The 26,468-nt window shown below is 44.7% G+C and overlaps 1 protein-coding gene across 1 annotated transcript; it reads right to left on the bottom strand.

Moving 5' to 3' along the window:
* Positions 1-592: 592 nt before the first annotated feature.
* hs3st2 (heparan sulfate (glucosamine) 3-O-sulfotransferase 2) lies at positions 593-10,731 on the bottom strand (the record flags this gene model as incomplete). Its single annotated transcript, XM_080010076.1, has 3 exons — positions 593-1,211; positions 10,124-10,326; positions 10,516-10,731. 3 exons carry the CDS (start codon positions 10,729-10,731, stop codon positions 593-595), a joined length of 1,038 nt encoding a protein of 345 aa, XP_079866202.1.
* Between the last annotated feature and the right edge of the window lie 15,737 nt (positions 10,732-26,468).

Raw genomic sequence — 26,468 nt, 5'->3', positions numbered from 1 at the left:
GATGGTTTTGCATCGATAACAAAAAGTATTTTATCTTACTATATCTAATTGGATATATGCAAAACCTTCTGCAAATTAAACATTTTATCTGATACATGCCTTCTGTACATTTGATTAGTCCACTTAGACAGGAGCTCATGGCGCCGTTAAGGAGCAGAACATTTTAAGACAAAGTGCAAACAACATTAGATACTTTTTTATTTATTGTTTTGGCCTTTTACAGTAGCTTTATGCTGAAACTCTGTTTTGGTAAATGGACTGTTGAAGTGAATTCAATGAAACACAAGAATATATTCACTGTTATATAGACTGTGGAGGACGGACAAGATTCAATGCCAATGCCAATTTCAATGCCAAGCTACTGGTCACAGACGTGTAATGCGCTCTCTGCAATACCATGTGCTATTCAACACTGTGTTGTGTTTATTTCAAGGACAAACCCTGAATGTTCAAGTGGTAGATTATTCTAGATTCGCATTTTAAATGGACTGTAAACCTACTGTCTTACCTCCCTAAATGTATTCCCATTTATATCTTTTGACATTGACTTTGCCGCCAGTTGGAAAACATGGCGTGTTTTTGTCTAACTTTCTCAGTCCCACCTGAAGTCCTGTCCCACCGTCTCATAGAACTTGATATTGAAAGGTCTGTAGAACTCCTGCAGCTGATCGATCACCTCCTGTTTGATCTGGACGTGAATCCTACCCTTGGATTTGCCTAGGCAGCGCGGCTGGCCACTGCTCTCGGGCTTCTTCAGACAGGGGAAGCCTTTGGTTCTGTTGAAGTAAAAGTGCTTGTCCGTGATGATGCGCTTCAGGCCCAAAAAGTCCTGCACGCGGGCCATTTCCCCGGCCGGGTCCGTGATCAAGCGCTCGCCGCTGACAAAGTGCATCTGCGACAGTCTGAAGTACTGCAGCCAGTTCTCCAGGTGCAGGATGTACATCCCGATGCGGATGGCGTTCCACGAGGCGTCTACCAAGCCTGAGGTCTGGTTCCTGAAAGCCAGGTCCTGGAAGGCCGGCAGATCGGGCTTCTTGGACAGGGTCTGGGTGTAGTCCGAGATGGCCCTGGTGACCGGGTTCCGCACCACCACGATCAGCTTGGTGTCGTGGGACATGCTGGCTATCCGCCTGGGAGCCTCCCTGGTCACAAAGTAACTGGGGGTCTTCTCTAGTGTGATTTGGCTGTCTAAGGTCCGTGGCATTAGACCCCTGGATAAAGAAAGCAGAACAGACAATTGATCACATATATTTTGTATGGTTTGTATGGTTTGAGCAGCCACACCTGGATCTAGGTGAATGGTGGCTGCATACCAGTTGCTCACTAGCCCAACCAATGAGCAGCTGGTATGCAGCCACCCTGACCCAATCACCTAGATCAAGATCAGGTGTGGGTGCTCAAATGGGTACATTAATATCACCTGTACTACTGATGTCCAATGCAGACACTATGAGTCCGGCCTATTCATGTGTTAATGCAGACCGGCCCTTGGAATAAAATTGAAGGTTCGAAAATTGACTGTAGTTACATTCATATCAGAAATACCTGTAAGCCACCTATACCTGTACCATATGGCTCTGCAGAAACAATATGCATTTAAGAATATAAAACCTGAACCTTATCTACAAATGAATTAGTTCATTTTAAGTGCTTTTGCAAACTGCTAATAATTTGAAGATAATTTGAAGAATACAAGGCTGGTTTTGCATTTTCTTTTTCTTCTATTTTAAGTGTACCTACACCCTCAACAATGAAAATCGGTTTGTTGAATTTGTCTGACACTAACCCTAACTCTTACCCTAACCATAATCCTAATCCTAACCCTAAGCCTAAGTAATGGCTAGGAGTTTAAAATTTGACTTCCAACAGAATTTAGTTTAATAGCTTGGCTTTAAGTTCTGCCCCTTAAGTTTTTGGATGAATTAACATATATTGAACACTAAAGTAAGTGTGTCAAGTTGAGGTTATTCAGTATTTAGGAGAGCCAAGTGGAAATTATGTACTAAGACTAGCCCTTCTCCCATAAACACCTTGTAAACTTGCTTTTTGAATCAAAAACAAACATCTGTGGAAATCGTCAGTGACACCTAAGCACAATGAATAAACAATAAAATTCTTTCTGTGAGAAGGCATTGATTAGGAAGCAACCTTTCTCTGAGCTGCCCCACTCAAGGTAGTCTCTGCCATAAGTCCTGGAAATATTGATCAGTATATATATATATACTGTATATATATATATATATATATATATATATATATATATATATATATATATATATATATATATAGTTTCCCTACCGCTATACTAACCATGGTTCATGGTTTCTATTTTCTAATGTTTTCTATTTTGTTCTCCGCGCCAACTTAACAAAGTAATATTGTGTCCAAGAGAGAACTATCGCCATGGTCATTTACAGTTGAAATTTCAGATCTAATTCAAGTGTGGAATTGTTTTGATTCCACCTTCCATCCCAACACTCAGACAAATGAGGATTTAACCAATTCATTTAATTGTATATCTCAGATTACTGTGATTTAGAGACATAATACTGTAATGTTGTGGAAAAACATGCCACAAATGACCCTATCCATCATGCTTTACAAGTTGTGACCCTTAGTTATTGATTTCAACCGCGAGTTATTGGGCACGCTCTCTGTTAACATTTGGCCTTTTATGCCATGATTGGTATAGCACTGAATAAATTGCAGTAAATTGGGGAAAATGCCAGTCATGACTGTTGCTGTTTAAATGGGAGCGAAGCTGCTTGACATAATATATGCCTGATTGCCTTAATGTTTTTAATTATCACTGGGCGCTGCACCGCATGAAAACTTTAAATGTTTTCCAGGATGATGGTGAGCCACAAAGGCAGCTCTTGCAGCCAGAGATAGCAAACTATGGTCCAAATGGTCACTACAACATAAATATGATGCCTAGATATGATACTTCCTGTAATATTGTAACTCTGTTTGCTGAGGTCAATAGTCACCTTTAGTCCCATGTACTTAATGTTCCTTGAGATGAGATGTATAGACAAGTATTAATAGTAGTAGTATAATACTTGAATTAATAGATAAATAAATGTAATAATATTAATAATAATAAAAATAGATGAAAAAAATAATACATATATAAAATAATGCATATATTTTGTGAATTACATTACATTGCATTGCAATGTACAATATGTGCGATGTAAATAACTCTTGAATGATCAGCAGATCGATTGATTGGTTGGTTGGTTGGTTGGTTGGTTGAATGAACGACCGATCGATCGATTTAGATAAAGGTCAGTGAGGAGGACTTTGTTGTTGATTGAAGTTGTGAAGTGTCATTGCTCCATTTTAAGGACATTCCTGCACTGGGAGACGTTCCCTTGATGCGTCTGGTCGTCTAATGTTCAGTTTCCGTTCATGTACTAATTATCACAAACAGCAATTCTACCAAATTCAGTTTGACGGTGTTTGTTTCATCTCCATAGCTCAATTGACAGAGGGAGCTCGATATGATAAAGTACTGCAATATAACGCTGAGGTGTTCATTTCTATCTATGTTAATTTGATGTATGCCTTCATACGATGCTCGTAGTCTAGTTAAAATGTTAATTAATATCTGCCATGTGCGAAGCATCAAGTCATCCTCATTTGATTTAAGCTTTGACTTTAATTGAAAAAGGAATCTGCTGCTTGGCATTCTTTCTTTTCAGCACCTTCATTTCCTCTTCGTCATGTGGTACATGGTCAATTACAACGATTTATATTAGCTGAGACAAAAAATATGATGATAAATATGATATATATATATATATACACAGTACATACATTTACAGTATATTCACTGTAAAGTATGTATATATAGTGTGTATGTTATATTTATTTATTTTTACTAGGGAATTAGCTCCATATATATATATTTTTTTTTTATTATTATTTTCAGCTTTTTCATGATTTTTGAATCTATTTAATACCACTATTTGGCTGAGACAAATTTTACATGTACACCTACAGAAGCCAACTTGTCACTAGCACCTAAGCTCCCATCAATTAGTTCTAAACACGCACGTACGCACACACACTGAAACACACACACACACACACACACACACACACACACACACACACACACACACACACACACACACACACACAAACACTTTGATTAACTGGTATTTAGAAGGAATAGCTCTCATTGTAAATTGATTAATTAGCCTTTTTTTCTTACTCTGAGGTGAAAGTAGATTCATTGCTGTAATTTACTACTTTCCAGAATATTGGTGAGGCTTAAGTCAGGATGCATTTCTGAGCTGGCGGTGACATTTTAATCACTCTTGGAAAATCAACTGAGGTGAGGTGGATCCATCCAAATATTGTTCCTGTACACACTGTTTGGCATAAAATTAAGTGGTTAGAGGCTAAATTGTGATGGATGTTCCAGTCAGCCATTTAAACTGGATTTTGGAACACTTTCTTGGGCTCGTACTGTGCAGAATGTTATTCAATTTCAGGAACTGTAAAAGGTCATTTAGAAAAATCGAACAATATATTTACACAACAATTTCATTGTTAAGGAAAAGCATCTAAATGTGATCTTTTTTTTTACCTTTTACCTTGAATATTTGTGTACTGTGGTAAGATCAATGGTATGCTCAATAAAGAAAAAGGGGTGTTCATCAGGGACCGTGGGTTCACGTTTTAGCCCATCGCAATGTAATGGATTTTGTAAGTCAGATTTTCACCCTTTTGTTAGAAACTATTGAATGGTTCACAGAACTGAATTAATCAAACATATTCAATGCTGTTTCCCTCTTCTTTTCTCAGAAAGACTAAGCCGAGCGTGGATCCAGCAGAGACCTGATTGGTCGTCAAAAGGCAGCTTCATTAGGGCATCTCAGGGCCTTGGGACCTTGAGAACTGCTATGCAAATTGATCACTCTCAGCACACGCTACTAATGCTTCAGCTACCCGCGATCCTCCCGCTTGATCTGCTACAGGGGCTACCCAGTGTTTCCTGGACTTTGAGCTCCAATGTTCTCCTCCAGTCATTCTAGGGTGACAACCATCATTCCCTGAGTGCCTCCAAGAGAGAAGAACCTATGTAGCTTGACAAAACAGCCATCCTACTCTGAGCTTGACAGCAGAATGAAGAACAAGTGATTGCTTTGCGAAGGTGAGTAGTTGGAGCATGTCCACAATTGTTGGGAAACGTCAGTACTAGAAGGGAACAGGAGAACTGTGATGATCCAGACCATCACTCCAGTCTACGGTTCTGGCTTTCCCCTGGTAAACTATCTATGACCATCACGTCCACTGGTCCTACCTGTCATGCAACCTACTCCATCTTCCTGCCGACCCATCCCCGTGGGCCCAATTTATCCTCAGAAATGCAGAATAGGTAGCGCACAGCGGCACACGACCCAGCTAAACTTCAGGCTGTTTGGCCGCAACCTGATTCGCTCTATTCTATTACCTACATATCTTCGGCATATGGTTCAATAGGAACCATTACCATAAATACGACTGCTCGGACTACATATCTTCTACATGATTCCAGTAGATTCCTGAGGATGAAGAAGGTTTTCCTGGCCTGGAAACAGCTTAATTGTGCTATTCTGGTCCTCTTTGCTCCATGACCCAGCGCTTCCATTAATTGTGGGCATGGATGCCTTGGACAGGTTCCCTTCGGGACAACACTCAAGACCAACCCGAGGGATCAACCACCCGGCGTTCTTTTTGTGCTGGAATGAACAAACAAAGAATCTAGATCTCCCAAACTCAGGACATAAGAAGGCTGTGGAATGAGGGGATGTGTTGCACGAATTTGAATGCACTTCATGTCTGCACTTTCTCTGTGATATGCACTTTAGGTCTGTTGCTGCACTCTAATTGTGTGTATTTTTTATGTGGCAGCCTTTATGTCCAAGAGAAATTTCCCTCGGGACAAATAAAGTAATCTTGAATCTTAAATCTTGAATCCCTAGTGACTTGCAGGCTTGGTGCATATGGTGGGGACGCAGCATCGGCTCATGCAAAAACTCACACTGCGGCATAATTGAGCTAATAACTTATTCCATGTACTGTAAGGACAGTTACGGCATCGGTTGTCTGTGTCTTGTATTGGCGTCCTTGGGGGATTTCCACCCAAAAAGAGTTGTTTGCTAATTCCATGTAAACTATTATGAGCCTTTGAGCCGTATTAGAATGAAGAGTGCTCATTAATAATAGAGTGTTATGCCAGACCATCTCTGTGTTAAATGAGAACCATCTAACTTCCCTGTCCTCATCAACCTCTCTGATGATAGCATTTCAGAGCTCCCTGCCTCCCCGAGCCAATTAATGGTGGACCTGGAGAATATTTTCGCATCTGCAGCCTCTCCTACAACTCCAGCTCTTCTCGGGAATCTGCTGGAAGTGCATCTGACTCCTGCAAAATCAATCGAGCCGCGATGCCCTTTTAAGTTCTTGACGGCACATCGCGCCGTGTTCTCGTTTGATCTTTATGTTTCTGTGGAAAATGAGAGAAATTACCAAGAGAGTTTGACTGGAAACGCCGCCACTGAGATGTCTGTTATATCCATCTACTTCATAGCTATGTAAATATTCCTACAGTACAACAGTATTAAGGTAGCTGAGGCCACTTGGCGTGTGTGGTTCTGCGGGCGGAGTATTGAATGACTTCAACATTGAAGAAAATATGAACATATCCATAAAAATCAATTGTTGGAGGGACGTGATCAATGCTATTGCCAAGAAATTATGTGACACAAAAATGATATTATAAAAAATGTATTATTTATATGTCACGGGGATTTCATGGATCTTCTTAAACATCTGACTTAGTTTTACCAAGATAGATAGATAGATAGATAGATAGATAGATAGATAGATAGATAGATAGATAGATAGATAGATAGATAGATAGATAGATAGATAGATAGATGGATAGATAGATAGATAGAGGCTACTTACAATTTATATTTACTAGATAATCATAACTCACACCAGATTAGTATTTTACTTTAACTTTTGTGTTATTTAACTTTGGGTCTAATCTCGTGTCTTCCTGTTGGCTAAGTCTTGCTCATTCACCCGGAGCTTTTTAACCTGAACGGCTTCTCTGAGTGACATTAAGCTCATGAATTTATATGAGGGAGCTTTCTTAGCCTCCAATAGCTGCCGCCGCTGCTGATGGTGATGATAATGTCTTGCATATTTTGGGGCAGGTGGAAACATGGTGTCGCTATTGTTTTCCGAGATCTCTGCACACGATGGGGAATGGTGTGAGGGTGGTGTTGCTTTGTGTTGGATGTCTATTTTGTAGAGTTATAACTAACTTATAGTGTATACTGTGTGAAACCGACTCCACATTATTGCTGTTTTCATCACATTTGGAGTTGGCATGTTTTTTTTTTTTTTAATTCAAGGACACTCGACGAGGATTTTGACGAGGAATGTTCCAACAATATTAGGTGTACTAAAAACCATGAACTGGGACCAGGTCACTGTTGTGCTTAAGAATCTTTTTACATTGAGGTTCACATACATAATTCTGAACTCACCAAGCCTTAAAGGGGATAAATCCAGGTCCCAACAGTGCCCAAAATCACTCACATGCATACACACACACAAACACACACACGCACACACATATATCAGGGTTTTTAATTTCTGAATTTATAATCTTTATTATAAATTGATAACACCTGCAGCATTGATTAATTCCGTTTTGCAAACAATTCAGTAGTTTCTATCAAATTAAAAAGGTGAGAACTTCACCCACCAAAACCCGATAGATAGCTGTGAGTTCAATTTTAAACAAGTCCAGTTAAATAACCCAGGGCGGAAATATGTGCTCATATATCCTCAGATATTTAGTCCCCATACACGCTATCTATCTCAGGCAAACTTTCTTTACTCTATGTTTTCTTATTTTATTTTTTGCCGTAGTCTCCGAGCGGCTTCTCGCTGCCACATCTGTGGCATTTGGGATAGGTCTCACGGCTCTGCAGCTCTCTCTGCAAATTAGAAGTAATGTGTCACCACCGTCAAGTTATCTGCAGGCACCCCCATGGATCACAACCTGTACCTATCAGTGTGACGTTAATCCCAAAAGAGATGCTCTATATATATATATATATATATATATATATATATATATAGACTGTTGGAATCGACTTTGCTCTCCTTGACTATGAGAATATCCATTCCTGCATGCAGCTTGTAAAAAAATGTATATGTGCTCCATTTCCATGATATCACTTTAGAAAATAGGTTATATTTGCTTGCATACTAATGCATAGAGCTCTGTGGTGCATGAATTTAACACTATCGTGCAATGAGAATATGGTTTGGGATTTTCCTAATGGTGTTATTGTCATTTAGTTGAAACGTCGTCATTACCCTTAAATGATACCATCGTTATCTGCACTGATTAGTCAGTTTCACCAGAGTGAAATGAGAAACCACCGGCTCTATCTGCTCTGTCATTATAATTGCATGACGAAGAACCACCTGAAATCTTATTGTGTGTCTTGTGTCAAAAATATTGTGATGTTTGATTTTGTCATATTGGGCAACACTGACAGCCGAAATACAAAAAAAATTTAATTCGCCGGCTGACCCTTACGGTATAAAAATAATGAAGTAGCAGATGTCTATAATTACTCTTTCATTTTCCCACCGACAGCAGAGGTTTTCACTGTCAAGTCCATTGACGGGTCCATTGGTGGTCGGAGGGAGGACGCAGCGCTGATTGGCTCCGCAAATACGGGATACCTGGGAGAGCAAGTAACTAAGTACACGTACTTTGTAACTGTACTTAAGTACATTTTTCAAGCACATGTACTTACTTTGATACATTCGATTCATTCAAATGTGTCCTCCACTGCATTTCAAAGCAAGCACGTATCTACTCCACCCGATAACGTGTCTGTTTTTTTTCCGCGTATGTTTTGTTTTTATTAATCAGGATTTATATTCATATACTGTATATCAGAATCAACTCCAAGCCATAAAAGGGGGTCTATCAAACTGACCCAAAGCATCTATCAAGCTGCTGATTTAGGATTGCTCATCAATGATTCACTGAGGCCATATCCTCTTAGATTACTCTTGACAGTATTTGTTTGTATTATTATACTTCTGTTCTACTACTTCAGTGAAAGGTGTCCTTTAAGTAGCTTCTGTACTTCTACTTCAGTGAAAGATGTCTTTTAAGTTACTTTTGTACTTCTACTTCAGTGAAAGTTTTATTTTAAGTCACTTTTGTCCTTTAACTTCAGTAAACTGTGTCTTTTAAGTAACTTCTGTACTTCTACTTCAGTGAAAGGCATCTTTTAAGTAACTCTTGAACTTTTACTTCAGTGAAAAGTATCTTTTAAGTAGCTTTTGTACATTTACCTCAGTGAAGTGTCTTTGAAGTAACCTTTTCACTTTTACTTCAGTGAAAAGTGTCTTTCAAGAAACTTTTGTACTTTTACTTCAGCGAGAGGTGTAGTTGAAGAAACTTCTGTACTTCGACTTCGGTAAAAGGTGTATTCTAAGTCACTTTTGTACTTTTACTTCAGTGACAGGTGTATTTGAAGTAACTTCCGTACTTCGACTTCGGTAAAAGGCGTATTCTAAGTCACTCTTGTGCTTTTACTTCAGCGAGAGGTGTATTTGAAGTAATTTCCGTACTTCGACTTCGGTAAAAGGAGTATTCGAAGTCACTCTTGCACTTTTACTTCAGCGAGAGGTGTATTTGAAGTAATTTCCGTACTTCGACTTCGGTAAAAGGAGTATTCTAAGTCACTCTTGCACTTTTACTTCAGCGAGAGGTGTATTTGAAGTAACTTCCGTACTTCGACTTCGGTAAAAGGTGTATTCTAAGTCACTCTTGCACTTTTACTTCAGCGAGAGGTGTATTTGAAGTAACTTCCGTACTTCGACTTCGGTAAAAGGTGTATTCTAAGTCACTCTTGCACTTTTACTTCAGCGAGAGGTGTATTTGAAGTAACTTCCGTACTTCGACTTCGGTAAAAGGTGTATTCTAAGTCACTCTTGCACTTTTACTTCAGCGAGAGCTGTATTTGAAGTAACTTCCGCACTTTCACCGGTGTCTTTGCAGCCACCTTTGACCCCTCACCTGTACCAGTCCAGTCCTCTGTCGTAGTTCCGGTCGAAGAAGTGCGCCTCGACGCCCAGCGCGCGCACATCCGGGTGGATGCGGACGAACTCCAGCACGGCGCGCGTGCCGCCCTTCTTCACGCCGACGATGAGCGCGTGCGGCAGCCGCTTGTTCCCCGCGTAGCGCTGCTGCGCGACGCCCGCGCTGCCGCTCGGCGCGGGCTCCGTGGAGGAGGAGGAGGAGGAGGAGGAGGAGGAGGCGGAGGAGGAGGAGGAGGAGGAGGCGGAGGAGGCGGAGGAGGAGGAGGAGGAGGAAGGGGAGCCCCGCGTGCGGTTCCCGCGCGGCAGCGGCAGCGGACCCCCGCGGGACGCCTCCCGCGCCGCGCGCCCCGCGCCCGGATCACGCGCCACGGGAGCGCAGTCGCCGGGTTTCCCGCCAAGTTGGCCCCTGTCCCCGGGCTCCGCGGGGGCCCCGCGGCCCGCCACGGCGGCGCCGCAGCAGAACACCGCGCTGTAGCACAGGTAGGTGAAGGAGAGCGACGCGGTGCAGATCAACGCGAACCGGGCGATGAGTCTGTTGTTTTTGCTCGGCGGCGCGCTTCGACTTGAAGGGGACCGGTGTGCCATGTCTCCCCCGCATGGTTTCCCGCCGCGGAGCGTCCCTCCTCCCGCTCCGCCGCTGGACCCCGGCACGATGCTGGAGGGCTGCGTTGGACGCGCTCATGCAAGTTCCCGCGGTCCGACGCCGAGGCTTCTCCTGCAGCCGCGGGGCATCCGCCCGGCGTCCATCCCGCTACACCAAGAGCACACTTCCACTCAGCCCCGGCACAGCGCGCCGCTGACGTCATCCGCCGTCACATGACGTCGGCAGCGCGAGGCGTCGGGGGCTGAAGTGGCGGCGTGATGCTGAATCTGGGAAAAAAAAAAAAAAAAAAAAAAGTTCAACGAACGGAATCGAACTCATCGTGCCAGAGTGTCGGCGAGGGAGTCAGTGTGTTCCGAGTGTTTCTTCTTTCAGTCTCGAATTCAACTTTGAAAGAGTAAAACGGATGAATGGACACACGCGAATGAGCTCGCGTGTTTGCGTTGCAATATCAAAATTGCGAGGCTGCCCTCATTCAGCGATTCCATCCAGGATAGCAGCTCCGTGTTCATCAAAATAACGTTTCTCACACAGGGGGATTCTTTCATTGTACAAAGTCTGCGCCGACTGACACCATTTCGGGAAACCCGCTGCTGCGTAAAAGGAGGGGGGATGTGTTTTGGTTGTGCTTCATTCCCACTCCTGGACGAATGCCACGGCGGTCGTTTTCGTTTTCTCTCAAGCCCGATGTTTCTCAGGCGTAGTTAAGTTTGGAAATTGGGTTTGAAAAAAACACCCATCCGATGTCAATCCTATCGTCATGATTCTCCGTGCCTTTTGCTTTTTGTTTTTGTTTTTAAAGAACAGACGTCCGGAGACGGGGAAAATGAAAAGCCGATGAATTGAACGGATTTCCTTTCGTTTTGTCTGAGCAGTTTCCTCCCTCGAAACGATGCGTTTATTGCCTAATTCATTCCCAGCATCTCGGGGAGAAATAGTCAGTCTCAAAGACGAGCCTCTTTCTGGGGATGAGGGAAAGCCAGACGAGCCGAACGGGAAACCTGAAGCTCGCCCCACTCCCGCCTCGACACATTTGACCACGTCTCTCCCAGCTCATAATGCATCCCTTTTCAGGAAATACCTCAAATGGACACGGCTCAGATGTCAATCAATCGAACAATGAATCGATCACTCAATCAATCGATCTTTTCTCATTGATATTACGCCCGTTCTTCCTCATCCGCATCCTGGCGCATCCCGACCCTGATGATCCGACGTTATAAGATGGGGATCAGATCCCTCTGTTAAATGCCTCCACGGACACTGGAACGCACTGGAGATGTTGTTGTTGTTCAGCACACGCGGCGCAGGGGGCTCAAGTCATGACAGCGACGAGCGCAGATGTGCCACAAGTGCTCGTCCCATGTTCAATACAACGTGCAAGCGGCAAAAAGCTCCTGCAGGCGCTCGCTGCCGAACCCTGAAGAGAAGTTTCAGAAAGAGGAGAAAGAAACACTGAGAAACGGAGGAGTTTGAGGGGGGGGGGGGGGTGATGCTGGACAGCCTCGGTTCCGGAGGAAGGAGCAGGAGCAGGAGCAGGAGCAGGAGCAGGAGCAGGAGAAGGAGCAGGAGCAGGAGACAGAGAAGGAGCAGGAGCAAGAGAAGGAGCAGGAGCAGGAGCAGGAGCAGGAGAAGGAGAAGGAGCAGGAGAAGGAGCAGGAGCAGGAGAAGGAGCAGGAGCAGTAGAAGGAGCGGGAGACAGAGAAGGAGCAGGAGCAAGAGAAGGAGCAGGAGCAGGAGAAGGAGCAGGAGCAGGAGAAGGAGAAGGAGAAGGAGAAGGAGCAGTAGAAGGAGCGGGAGACAGAGAAGGAGCAGGAGCGGGAGAAGGAGCAGGAGCGGGAGAAGGAGCAGGAGAAGGAGCGGGAGAAGGAGCAGGAGAAGGAGCAATAGCAGGAGAAGGAGCAGGGGAAGGAGCGGGAGAAGGAGAAGGAGCGGGAGAAGGAGCAGGAGAAGGAGCAAGAGAAGGAGAAGGAGCAGGGGAAGGAGCAGGAGCAGTAGAAGGAGCGGGAGAAGGAGCAGGAGCAGTAGAAGGAGCGGGAGACAGAGAAGGAGCAGGAGCAAGAGCAGGAGCAGGGGCAGGAGCAGGGGCAGGAGAAGGAGCAGGAGAAGGAGCAGGAGCAGGAGCAGGAGAAGGAGCAGGAGCAGGAGAAGGAGCGGGAGAAGGAGCAGGAGAAGGAGCAGGAGCAGGAGTAGGAGAAGGAGCGGGAGAAGGAGAAGGAGAAGGAGCAGGAGCAGGAGAAGGAGCAGGAGCAGTAGCAGGAGAAGGAGAAGGAGCAGGAGAAGGAGAAGGAGCAGGAGAAGGAGAAGGAGCAGGAGAAGGAGTAAGAGAAGGAGCAGGAGCAGTAGAAGGAGCGGGAGACAGAGAAGGAGCAGGAGCAAGAGAAGGAGCGGGAGAAGGAGAAGGAGCAGGAGAAGGAGCAAGAGAAGGAGAAGGAGCAGGAGAAGGAGCAGGAGCAGTAGAAGGAGCGGGAGAAGGAGCAGGAGCAGGAGAAGGAGCAGGAGCAGTAGAAGGAGCGGGAGACAGTGAAGGAGCAGGAGCAAGAGCAGGAGCAGGAGAAGGAGCAGGAGCAGGAGCAGGAGCAGGAGCAGGAGCAGGAGAAGGAGAAGGAGAAGGAGCAGTAGAAGGAGCGGGAGACAGAGAAGGAGCAGGAGCGGGAGAAGGAGCAGGAGCGGGAGAAGGAGCAGGAGAAGGAGCGGGAGAAGGAGCAGGAGAAGGAGCAATAGCAGGAGAAGGAGCAGGGGAAGGAGCGGGAGAAGGAGAAGGAGCGGGAGAAGGAGCAGGAGAAGGAGCAGGAGCAGGAGCAGTAGAAGGAGCGGGAGAAGGAGCAGGAGCAGGAGAAGGAGCAGGAGCAGTAGAAGGAGCGGGAGACAGAGAAGGAGCAGGAGCAAGAGAAGGAGCGGGAGAAGGAGCAGGAGAAGGAGCAGGAGCAGGAGAAGGAGCAAGAGAAGGAGCAAGAGAAGGAGAAGGAGAAGGAGCAAGAGAAGGAGAAGGAGCAGGAGAAGGAGCAGGAGCAGTAGAAGGAGCAGTAGAAGGAGCGGGAGACAGAGAAGGAGCAGGAGCAAGAGCAGGAGCAGGAGCAGGAGCAGGGGCAGGAGAAGGAGCAGAAGAAGGAGCAGGAGCAGGAGCAGGAGAAGGAGCAGGAGAAGGAGCAGGAGCAGGAGAAGGAGCAGGAGAAGGAGCAGGAGCAGGAGAAGGAGCAGGAGAAGGAGCAGGAGCAGGAGCAGGGGCAGGAGAAGGAGCAGGAGAAGGAGCAGGAGCAGGAGCAGGAGAAGGAGCAGGAGAAGGAGCAGGAGCAGGAGTAGGAGAAGGAGCGGGAGAAGGAGAAGGAGAAGGAGCAGGAGCAGGAGAAGGAGCAGGAGCAGTAGCAGGAGAAGGAGAAGGAGCAGGAGAAGGAGAAGGAGCAGGAGAAGGAGAAGGAGCAGGAGAAGGAGTAAGAGAAGGAGCAGGAGCAGTAGAAGGAGCGGAAGACAGAGAAGGAGCAGGAGCAAGAGAAGGAGCGGGAGAAGGAGCAGGAGAAGGAGCAAGAGAAGGAGAAGGAGCAGGAGAAGGAGCAGGAGCAGTAGAAGGAGCGGGAGAAGGAGCAGGAGCAGGAGAAGGAGCAGGAGCAGTAGAAGGAGCGGGAGACAGTGAAGGAGCAGGAGCAAGAGCAGGAGCAGGAGCAGGAGCAGGAGAAGGAGCAGGAGAAGGAGCAGGAGCAGTAGCAGGAGAAGGAGAAGGAGCAGGAGAAGGAGAAGGAGCAGGAGAAGGAGTAAGAGAAGGAGCAGGAGCAGTAGAAGGAGCGGAAGACAGAGAAGGAGCAGGAGCAAGAGAAGGAGCGGGAGAAGGAGCAGGAGAAGGAGCAAGAGAAGGAGAAGGAGCAGGAGAAGGAGCAGGAGCAGTAGAAGGAGCGGGAGAAGGAGCAGGAGCAGGAGAAGGAGCAGGAGCAGTAGAAGGAGCGGGAGACAGTGAAGGAGCAGGAGCAAGAGCAGGAGCAGGAGCAGGAGCAGGAGAAGGAGCAGGAGAAGGAGCAGGAGCAGTAGCAGGAGAAGGAGAAGGAGCAGGAGAAGGAGAAGGAGCAGGAGAAGGAGAAGGAGCAGGAGAAGGAGTAAGAGAAGGAGCAGGAGCAGTAGAAGGAGCGGGAGACAGAGAAGGAGCAGGAGCAAGAGAAGGAGCGGGAGAAGGAGAAGGAGCAAGAGAAGGAGCAGGAGAAGGAGCAAGAGAAGGAGCAAGAGAAGGAGAAGGAGCAAGAGAAGGAGAAGGAGCAGGAGAAGGAGCAGGAGCAGTAGAAGGAGCAGTAGAAGGAGCGAGAGACAGAGAAGGAGCAGGAGCAAGAGCAGGAGCAGGAGCAGGGGCAGGAGAAGGAGCAGGAGAAGGAGCAGGAGCAGGAGAAGGAGCAGGAGAAGGAGCAGGAGAAGGAGCGGGAGAAGGAGCAGGAGAAGGAGCAGGAGCAGGAGTAGGAGAAGGAGCGGGAGAAGGAGCAGGAGAAGGAGCAGGAGCAGGAGAAGGAGCGGGAGAAGGAGAAGGAGAAGGAGCAGGAGCAGGAGAAGGAGCAGGAGCAGTAGCAGGAGAAGGAGAAGGAGCAGGAGAAGGAGAAGGAGCAGGAGAAGGAGAAGGAGCAGGAGAAGGAGTAAGAGAAGGAGCAGGAGCAGTAGAAGGAGCGGGAGACAGAGAAGGAGCAGGAGCAAGAGAAGGAGCGGGAGAAGGAGAAGGAGCAGGAGAAGGAGAAGGAGCAGGAGAAGGAGCAGGAGCAGTAGAAGGAGCGAGAGAAGGAGCAGGAGCAGGAGAAGGAGCAGGAGCAGTAGAAGGAGCGGGAGACAGTGAAGGAGCAGGAGCAAGAGCAGGAGCAGGAGCAGGAGCAGGAGAAGGAGCAGGAGAAGGAGCAGGAGCAGTAGCAGGAGAAGGAGAAGGAGCAGGAGAAGGAGAAGGAGCAGGAGAAGGAGAAGGAGCAGGAGAAGGAGTAAGAGAAGGAGCAGGAGCAGTAGAAGGAGCGGGAGACAGAGAAGGAGCAGGAGCAAGAGAAGGAGCGGGAGAAGGAGAAGGAGCAGGAGAAGGAGCAAGAGAAGGAGAAGGAGCAGGAGAAGGAGCAGGAGCAGTAGAAGGAGCGGGAGAAGGAGCAGGAGCAGGAGAAGGAGCAGGAGCAGTAGAAGGAGCGGGAGACAGTGAAGGAGCAGGAGCAAGAGCAGGAGCAGGAGCAGGAGCAGGGGCAGGAGAAGGAGCAGGAGAAGGAGCAGGAGAAGGAGCAGGAGAAGGAGCAGGAGCAGGAGCAGGAGAAGGAGCGGGAGAAGGAGAAGGAGCAGGAGCAGGAGTAGGAGAAGGAGCGGGAGAAGGAGAAGGAGCAGGAGCAGGAGAAGGAGCAGGAGCAGTAGCAGGAGAAGGAGAAGGAGCAATAGCAGGAGAAGGAGAAGCCCCCCCCCCCCCCCCTTTTTTTGACTGGACTGAGGGGACGGAGAGAGAGTGGCGACGCCCTGGGAGCGGAGGCCGCAGCAGCACTGTTTGCTTGACGTGTGAGTGGATAAATAGGTGGGCGGCCGTCCAGGGATGGATTTGCACAGTAAATGAAGTTGTACCAGTGCACAGTCGCGCGCACGGATAATGATGAGGTTGGCACTGGTGTGACTTCATTTATAAATCCATCCTTCAAATCCAGTGATGACTCGTCCGGTTTAAAAACAGATTTTGTGCACCAAGAGGAATGAACCTGTTCACCGCAGAGCGTTTGAAAGTAAAATCCAGTAATTAAGAACAATATCTATATATATATATATATCTATATATATATATATATATATATTGCACTAAAGTTCATTTCCCATTTTCTTTTTAATATCTAAGTTCAAGTGAAATATTCGCTAAATTATTTAGTCGTACTTGGGAGAAAAATAAAACCAGTTATGAATAATGTAAATAAAAGTTATTTTATCGGCTTGAGGTTCCCCTCAGGGTTTACTGCCACCACATTGCACCGCACATAAACCTTTTGTTATTCGCATTTTGTTCATATTAATGCTGGTTTTTTTTTTTTGGTCTTTTTTTCTCCCCTACATCCGTCTTTCCAGATTTGCATTCGATTCCACGGCGCTGGCAAATATAATCTTTACCCAGACAATTGGAATTGAAGAGAATGTTGTGGAACAGAAAAAAAGAAAAATTAAAAAGAAAAAAAGAAACAGCCAGATACGAACCTTTTAATGGAGATCGTCGCACCGTCCAGTGCTGCAGCGTTTCTCAGAGAGGGAAGAGGGAAAATGTTTCAAATTCCAATTTAGAAAAGAATACACAACGCAACTCTTTGGTTGCAAGATCAAAATTGCAAGGCTGCTCCTCACTGATGATTGTCAGTCTGTGCGATCAAAGATTGACCCGCGCAAAGATTTCGTTCGCCGTGATCGAGTCGTTTGCGAGTTTGGCGTCGGGCCCTGATACCAAACACAGCTCTGCGGGTTTGCGAGGCTTTGGGATGGTTTTTGGGGTTGTTGTGTTTTTTTTGTTCTTTTTGCGCGCGGCAGACGACAGGACGGCGTTCTTCACGGATAGCGGCGTGTGCGAAGTGTCCCTGTGCTAGAACGAGGCTTGTGAGGGAGCTCCGGAGTGCGGGCTGTTCTGCTTCGTCGACTCTGGAGATCTCCATGAAAACCCGCCGTCCGGGCCCGAGCCCCGCTATCTCTCCGTATCAGGCCGGGGGTCATCCGTCCAAAAACAAAACTCAACCGAAGCGGAGGACGAAAAAAAATAAAATAAATAACAGCCTCAGTCGTATTTCTACACCATATTTTTTTCTTTATGGTTTTCGGGGTTTTAGGAGGGAGCTGCGCAGTGTGTCTCTATGGGTGAGTGGTTCAGATGTAGTCGTGTCATTTTTGGAGAACGACCTTCTCATGCAGTGCATTCCGAGGTTTGACGTCTGCGAGAAAGCGAATAAACCAAACTAAGTCCCATCCATGCTGCTAATGCTCAAAAAGACTGATTGGACTTTTGACAATCCATAATAATATTACTTTGCGTCAGATATAGTTCCTTCTGTTGTGTTGCACACATTAAAGTAATAACACGTTTCCCTTTTCACTTAAAATTCCAGAACTCACATAGTATCCTCGTTGGACAGGGAACAATTAAGATGTTTTTATGAATACGTTTGAATCATGGATTCCAATTCTAATTCGCCAGCAAAGAAATGCATTAGATCACATTTCAGGGCATGCCCATTTCTATCCATCTATCTATCTATCTATCTATCTATCTATCTATCTATCTATCTATCTATCTATCTATCTATCGATGTAGAATGATGCAGTTCTTTGCTAATAGTGATGGGTCATCACGCTTACCCCCATTTCTTTTCACTTTCCATGTCACCATGTAGGGTCATGTTATTTTGTCTCATTGCCGGTGCTGTGGCTTGCGGGCGGGTGCAGAAATGTCCGAAGATAATGATCTTTGTTGAAATGTCCGACTCGTGTCACAAAGCAATGTTCAGCTTTTACGCTATCTCCGGTAAGTGCACCCTATTGCGATGTCTGCCAGTAGAGGTTAGCACAGAGACTTTTTAATCACTGTCTTTGTCTCCTCAGTCCAGCTGTCCAGTCCACATTAAAATGAACCATCATCTGGCGGTCTAGTTGTGGCGCGTGCCTCCTGAAAAGGACCTAGAAATTTCTGATTCTGAACTGTGATCCAAGTTATTGAATCTAAAGTAATTATATAGTATTTGACTGTTTTTGCTGTTGTTTTTGTTTTTGCTGCTGGTGTTGTTGTTTCTGTTGCTGCTGTTATTGTTGTTTCTGTTGCTGCTGCTGTTGTTGTTTCTGTTGCTACTGCTGTTGTTGTATCTGTTGTTGTTTTATTTGTTGCTGTTGTTTCTGTTGTTTCTGCTGTAGTTGTTTGTCCTGTTTATGTTGTTTCTGTTTCTGTTGTTGTTTCTATTGCTGTTGCTGTTTCTGTTGTTGCTGTTGTTTCTGTTGTTGCTGTTTTTTCTGTTGTTGTTTCTGTGCTGCAGCTGTTTCAATTGTTGTTTCTGCTGTTGCTGTTGTTGCTACTGCGGTTGTAGTTGCTATTGTTGCTGTTTTTGTTGTTTTTGTTGTTTTTGTTGTTTTTGTTGTTTTTGCTGTTGTTTCTGCTGCTTTTGTTGTTACTGTTGTTTCAGAGGCATTCGTTATAAATGACCAGCTGACAACTATGTTTTTTTTTTATTGTATTATATTGTAAAGCGCATTGTGTTGCCCTGGTATGAAATGCGCTTTATAATTAAAGTGTGACTTGACTTGACTTGATTTAGACGGACTAAGGGTCTACTTGGACAAATTACGGTTGAGTTAGACGTTGTGGGAAATATTACGCTAAATAATAGGGCTGCAGTCCAAAACAGCCACGGTGGGCTGATAATTAAGGTTGTTGTCTCGTTATAAGTCATGAGACCCCTGTGGGTAACAATTGGACATAAAGTAACGATAAAAGTAAAATAGAGTTGCGATTCTAAAACCGGCCACGGTGGGCCAATAATGTGGTTAAATCGTCAAGTGTGTGATATAGTCTGGCACCAGCTGTGGTTGGGCAGACGGGTTCGGTTGCGATCTTCCCACAGTACGGGCTGCGGTCCGGGAAGCGGTAAAATAGAGGTTGCCGAGCAGCGGTTCGAAGCTACGTGTACAGGAACCATCAAAGGTACATGTAAGGGTTGCAGTCCAAAACAGCTACGGTGGGCTGACAATTATGAAGGTTTGTTGCTTGCGGTGTTGTGTTGCGCTGTGTTAGTATGTGTGTGTGTGTGTGTGTGTGTGTCTGTGTGTTAAGTGCTTTGTGATTCATTGCTGTGTTTTGTATGTAAACTTAATCTGTGAGAGTGTGAAGGTTTGTTGTATGGTCTAAACCAAGCAGAGCCATTTTGGAAAATCTGTATTAGTGTTGACTGTCTGGGACATGGTAAGACTTTGGTAGTTGTAGTTGGGTGTTTCCCCCTCGTTGTTTTGTGTGGCAGCATTGTTGCTGAAGTGAATGTTGTTTGAGTGCTTCTGGGATAAAGGCGACGGAGTTATCGAATTGTGAGGGAAATAGAGCAATACGGAAAAATGGATGAGAAAAAGGACTGTAAAAAGTCACGGACGGAGATAGGAGGAAGTGAGCGGCCAGAGGGTTGGAGCGTTCCGAAAGAAGGTTCCCTAAGAGATTCTAACTGAGTGCGCTTTGCTGACGACGTGTGAATGTGAATGTGTGACTAACCCCGCCCCCGCTAATTATTTACCGATAAACACAAACAGTATTACCACGACAAACTCACCCTCAACCCAACTGAACCTACTGACCGAACCCGACTGAACCAGCTGAACCAACTGAACCATCTCGCTCGCTCACCAACATCTCTGCCGACCTGCGAACAACGACACCAACGCCATCAGCGCTGCATCCACCGAGGAAGCCAACGCCACTGCCAAAAGCAAAGTACTCACGCCCAGTGACTCCACCCAGTGACTCCACCCAGTGACTCCACCCAGTATGTGTGTGATGTGTGATGTCTGCCAGTAGAGGTCACCACAGAGACTGTAGAACCAGCCTGTTCTATATTATCTATCTATCTATCTATCTATCTATCTATCTATCTATCTATCTACACAGTAATAACCTCCAGTATAAGGTGAGATCCCCATGTTTATTACAAATGTTGTGTTTATCTCAAGTATTTTTCCCTCTCTCTAAATCTGTTGTCGTTGTGCAGATTTCTACACCATTTCAGGCAAGAACCTGTTTTTTACTGTATTCAAGCCGCTGGAGACGGAGTTTGGATCAATACAAAGTATCTGATCAATATCTCGCAGAGGAAACACTTGGAGTACTCCGCCGTTTAAATCAACAGTTGTTAAACAACAACTGCTTCACAGTGCAGTGAAATAATCCAGAACTTCTCTTCTCTGCCTGCTTTCATTGTAGATCTGGAGTCATGCAGAGTGGGGGAATGTGAAGAGAAGTGTACTTTCATAAATGTATTTAATAAAAAATAAGTAAATATGATAGTTTTATCATATATTCTATATTGTATCTGTATTATCTATCTATCTATCTATCTATCTATCTATCTATCTGTCTGTCTGTCTGTCTGTCTGTCTATCTATACAGTAATAACCTCCAGTATAAGGTGAGATGCTCATGTATATGATAGATATAAGAAATGTAATTTATCTCAAGTTATTTTCCGTCTCCCTTAATCTGTTGTTGTTGTTGTTGTTGTTGTTGTATTTTAAGGGCATGGACACCGATCAATATTCACCAAAATGCAGTAAATAAAATGAACTGCATTGATTTTCTCGGTGGCCTTTCCTGACTGTGTCCCCTTGGTGGCGGAAACAAGGGGAATCGATGCATGAAAATAGTTTGGATTGGAACAACACAGAGCAAATGTCAGCAGCAATTAGCCCCGCTGTTCCACCGCTGTTCCACCGCTGTTCCACCGCTGTTCCACCTCTGTTCCACCTCTGTTCCACCTCTGTTCCACCTCTGTTCCACCTCTGTTCCACCTCTGATCTACCGCTGTTCCACTGCTGTTCCACCGCTGTTCCACCGCTGATCTACCGCCGTTCCACCGCCGTGACACTGCTGTTCCACCGCTGTTCCACCGCTAATCTACCGCTAATCTACCGCTGTTCCACCGCTGATCTGCTGCTCTTCCACCACTCTTCCACTGCTGCAGAACACGGCTCATTACTTGACACTTTTTGACTATTTGTGGGGATCGTCCTTCCGGGGAAGATCGGGGTAAAAATAATATATATCGAGATGAAACGATAATATTCTAACGTCATTTTATCTGACTCTTTAATTAACAGTGTACAACAGGGTGTGTAATGGCAGATATAGGACATGAATGGGATTTCTATTGTGTCATGATCTATAGTGTCACAAATTGATTTAATGTCACTGATCATGCTCACATTTAGGAAACTATATTCAAGTAAATGGTTTATAATCATGACATTGTAATGTTGCAATATTATTCTTACTTAACAAGATTGTGAGATGAAAAAAACAATGCTTTTTTTATATTTCATGTTAATTTTTTTTTAATAATACACATGCACTTTGAGAAAAAAAAGCCATTAAATTTGAACATGAAAATGTGGTCAGCCAGTTCATTTGCCAGTTAATTGGCTCAAAGTTCCCATGAATTTTGGATCGAAAACATACATATTTTCGCCTCAATTTGATTTCAAATTAGCTCAAATTACATGCACATGCACATTTAAGAAGTAGAGCAAACTGTGAGGACACCAGAAACCTGTATATTGTCCTGAAAAGTTCAACATTTATTTGTTAAAACACACAGGGGTGAATTCACAAAGAATCGACTGCCGCTGTTCATAGCACCATGAATTGCGCATCCATTGCGCTTGCTTTTTTTTTTTTTACTTAAGAAATTCTAGTTCTCACTGAATCTTAATATAACAATGTAGAAGTGATGACAGTAAATCGAATATATTTTACTCTACAAAGTTCCTTGCTGCTGCTGCTGTTGACAGCCTGCGGAGCTGTCCATGGTTCTGAGGTTCAAGGCCATCTGTGGTTCAATGCCAGTTTTGACCACTTTATCGCTCTTCACTATAACTTTTAGTTGTTGTTTTTTTGTTTGTTGTTTCAATAGGAGTTATTGAACCGTTTTTATCAACGTTTGTTACGCCTTATTTGTACAAAAAACATTTTCACAGTTTTAACCAGTTGCTTTTAGAGTTTTACTACCATGGACTGCTGCACATTCCACAACTTACTGATGCTGTGACATAATAATAATAATAATAATAATAAGAAGAAGAAGAATAATGTCAAAATATTATTTACAGATTACCGGAAAGTCTGCGCGTGACACCCTGCATAAATGTGTTTCAGTTGCAGCATCACTCTGAAGACAATCACACAGCAGAGCCTTTTTTGCCTATTTTTTTGTTCTTGTGCAGCTACCACCAGGTCTCTGCAGAAGGTTATAACTAAGTGTGGCTTTTAGAGCAGGTGTTTGGGAAGTGGATGCTATTTGCAATAAGGCTCATTTGCGCAGAATGGGGCCAATTTTGCACCAAATGTATGAATAATACCTTATTTAAATACGAGCAAATAGCACCGGCGCACCGATACGCTATTTAATTATTTAATAACAGTGTATTCAGCCAGAGGCTCCTTCAGCTCCGCTGCAATAAGGACCGTTACAGGAGGTCATTCCTGCCCTCCGCAATACTACCTTCATCTTTATCTTTATCTTCATCTTATGTGTTTGGCAGCACAGTCAGTGCTGCATTTCACTGTTTGCGGTGCTTTGTGAAATGGACGCTCACCTTTTCTCTGGGACCTTCTTCATACAAATGGAAAACACTTCATTTTACTGTGACCAAAGTGTTTTCCCACAGGTTATGTTGGTGTTGCGAATGCTCACTTTGGTCTTTGCCTCTTGTGTAAAGTTCAGGTGAAAATAATACAGGTTTTTTTCTCTTTGTCATTGCATGCCTTGATATGTTTTTAGGGGGCATCTAACTCAGTAAGCTAGTCCTTTTGCTTTGTTGACGGGAGGCCTTCCGATTCAGAACCAGGGACAGCTCCCATGAGCTGCTGAGGTTTGCGCCCCAACTGCAGCAGGGCCATTGGTGCAGCGTACGGGTGTGGAGCGTGGTTTTCACCGGCTCCACGTGAAGCGTCCCACACGCTGATGATGTCATAGAGAGAGTAGGAGTATTGGAAACAACAGCGATTTAAATATGTTTTAACAAAGAGTTTGATAAGAAGTTTTTGGCTGAAATACCACCAATGCTTTTGTTGGTTATTGTGCGGGAAAACATATGCCAATCTGTGATTTCTGCTAATTACTTGTTTAAAAATGATATTATAACATGTTGATCTTGTTTAGACTGTTTAGTCTCACAATGTGCGCTATGAGCTCTGCAGACACCAAGTTAAACAAGGCCTTGCAGGTATACAGTTAAAAGGTATGACATGTTTTAAAGTAGTCTGCCATAAATAACTTCATATAATTAAAATGTGAGCTACAAATGTTATTGTTGAAATTGATCAATGGGACATGTTTGTACTGAATTGCATTACTTCTACGTATAACAGAGATGTTTGTTCTTTGTATTTAAAACGGGTCTTGATCAATAAGCAAAGGTCTCTGGCACGCTGCACCAACACACCTGGTGTTGTTCTACCGCTAGATCTGATTCACCTCGAATGCGTAATTGATCGGACGGTCCGATTCTCCCCCTAGTGGCCGTCGGATGAACTTCATCTGGGTTTTGTATTCCAAAATATGTCTGAGATAATGGGAGAGCTGTGTTTGACTGCCAGTTAGTAGTTTGCTCAGCCGGACATTCACCATGTTCCTGAATGAGAGTTTAAGACTCCCTTTATAAAGTGTTTACAAAGTGCGAACAATAATAAAAAACCCATTAAATACGCAATTAACTTCTACAAATAGAGATGAATTGATAGTGATTATGGTGACTGTGGCAGTTCAGCCTGCCCTCAGGGCCCTCCGACAGAGGGACACAGGCAGAGATGTTGCAAACGCACCAGTTTATTGTAGAGAGTGGGCAAGATGTAACAAGCCGGGAGCAGATGGAACGTTGTCATAACAAAGGCTCTCCCCGTCTGTGTGCAGATGGGTGATTTACCTGTTGATCGTTGATTGCTCTAACGAGCCACAGGCCTCCAGCCACCCTGATCCTACCTAGACTCAAAACAGGTGTGGCTGTTTAAAAACGACACCACCCCGGCACCACAGTGGCATCCAACGTTAACGTTAATAAAGTCATTCTTTTGAAAAAAAGCGAACAGCTCCGATAAAAAGCTCTACCAACTATCACTTCCGGTCATGGTGTCGGAGCGAAACTTGTCGCATGAGTTGGAAAGTGTGAAACCATCCCAGAGCCTCAAATTCGTAGGCGGATATTGGGCACCACAGGGCATCACGGCTTTTCAGGTGCAAAGCCTGACTCTCCACGGGAACTAATGGACTTCTGCCTTGTTCTCGTCGCTTGTCGTGTTCCGTGCAAAGCAGGCTTCAGGTGGCTTTTATTAAAGGACCCCAGCATGATATTCTCTACTGTTACGCATTTAATCTGCTGAATAAATAACGTTCAATTGCAATACGTTTATCCATTTACCCTCCACGGAAGCACGTCGGGCTCGACCCTTGAAGTCCAATCAGAACATAGTCACCGTTTGTTGGCACTCGGATTGACTTTAGTGAGAGTGAGCGCAGAACACGGCTCATTATTTGTCATTATTAATTACAATTATCGTTTTTTGTGTTACCAGTTATCATTTTACCTTTGCATGTGGAACGCTAGCACATCGAAAATAAATTGGGAAAGCTTATTGGAATTTGAGGTTGTTTACCCGCCGCGTGAACAGCGAGAAGCAGAAAACTAGAGCTTGTCACACATAGACAGCGTTCAAATCTTGACGATAGGTGCAGGTGGCAGCATCCTTCACACACACATAATGGATGAATGGATTTTTTTTTTTTTTGCACCAAGCGCCATGCGTTTTCCCCAAATTCTGAGCAAAGTACATTAATTCAGCTCTCTGTTCAGTGGGGTCATTTGTTTTCATATTAAAGAGAAAAGGAAAAATGTAAGCGCGAGAATGTGGTCCTTGTCATGGTGCTTGCAACACCATTAACGTCACTGCATCGCCCCCCAGAGCATTGCATTTTCTGAAAGTTTACCAGTTTACGAAACAGATAGACGATTGTTTGGAGTAGAGAACCCATTTCTAAAATCCACACATCACGCACAGCTGTTCGAAACAACAAAGCTTGGATCTTTTTAGTGGATTTAATGTTAAAAGTACCTATTGGTATTTAAAAGTCCAATCCGCTGACTTGGTTTGTGACGACAGGGAGGATCTGCAGTTGTCTTATCTCATCTCTTCTCATCTTACCTTATCTCATCTTCTCTAGTCTCATATTTTCTAATATTACATTTTCTTATATCGTCTCATCTCTTCTTATCTTATCTTTTATTATTTTTACATTTAGTCATTTGGCAGACGCTTTTATCCAAAGCGACTTACAAGGGAGAATAACATTCAGCTACATTGCGACAGAGATTAGTGTAACAACAACATTGGTGTAACAATAAATACTGCAAGGTGGTGCAAAGTAATTGTAGATTAGGACAGGAGGTACTCACTGAAGAGCTGGGTCTTCAGGTGCTTCTTAAAGACAGAGAGGGAGGTCCCCGCTCTTATCTTTTCTGATCTTTTCTTTTCTTTTCTTATCTCATCTCATCTCACCATACCTTGTCTTTTCTGATCTTTTCTTCAGTCACACAGGTTGTGAACCGAGAGCTCAGCGTCAAATCACCCAAAACGAGGCGTGACATCAAATTGGCGATGAGGGGTTTTTGGTCGTCCTCACCATAACACTCGAGTATGTTTCCTTCCTTTGACAGCGTTATTTGAGAAATAATGGCCATCTACAAACACAATTTGGAAATGTTCCCACGTGGAGCAGCTGCCGCGGACTAAACACTAAAACCAGATCCATTATTAAAGGTGCGAGGGAGGTGATTTCGGCGCGCTCTCAAGACAGTGTCATATCTATTATTAACGTCTCGCCGCTGCTATATTCAGAACTCGTCTCACCATGCTTTTATACTTTTATCCCGCAGGAATCTGGACTCAATTAAGGGTCTTATCTTATCGGGGGATTTATCGGGAAAAGGTGCCGAGCGGTGACCATGGAAACCTTTTTCTGTTTCTTTCTTATGTCAC

This window comes from Zeus faber (assembly GCF_960531495.2).
Source record: "Zeus faber genome assembly, chromosome: 11".
Lineage (NCBI taxonomy): Eukaryota > Metazoa > Chordata > Actinopteri > Zeiformes > Zeidae > Zeus > Zeus faber.
The sequence above is the reverse complement of the archived record's forward strand: the minus strand, read 5'-3'. Positions and strand labels throughout refer to the sequence as shown.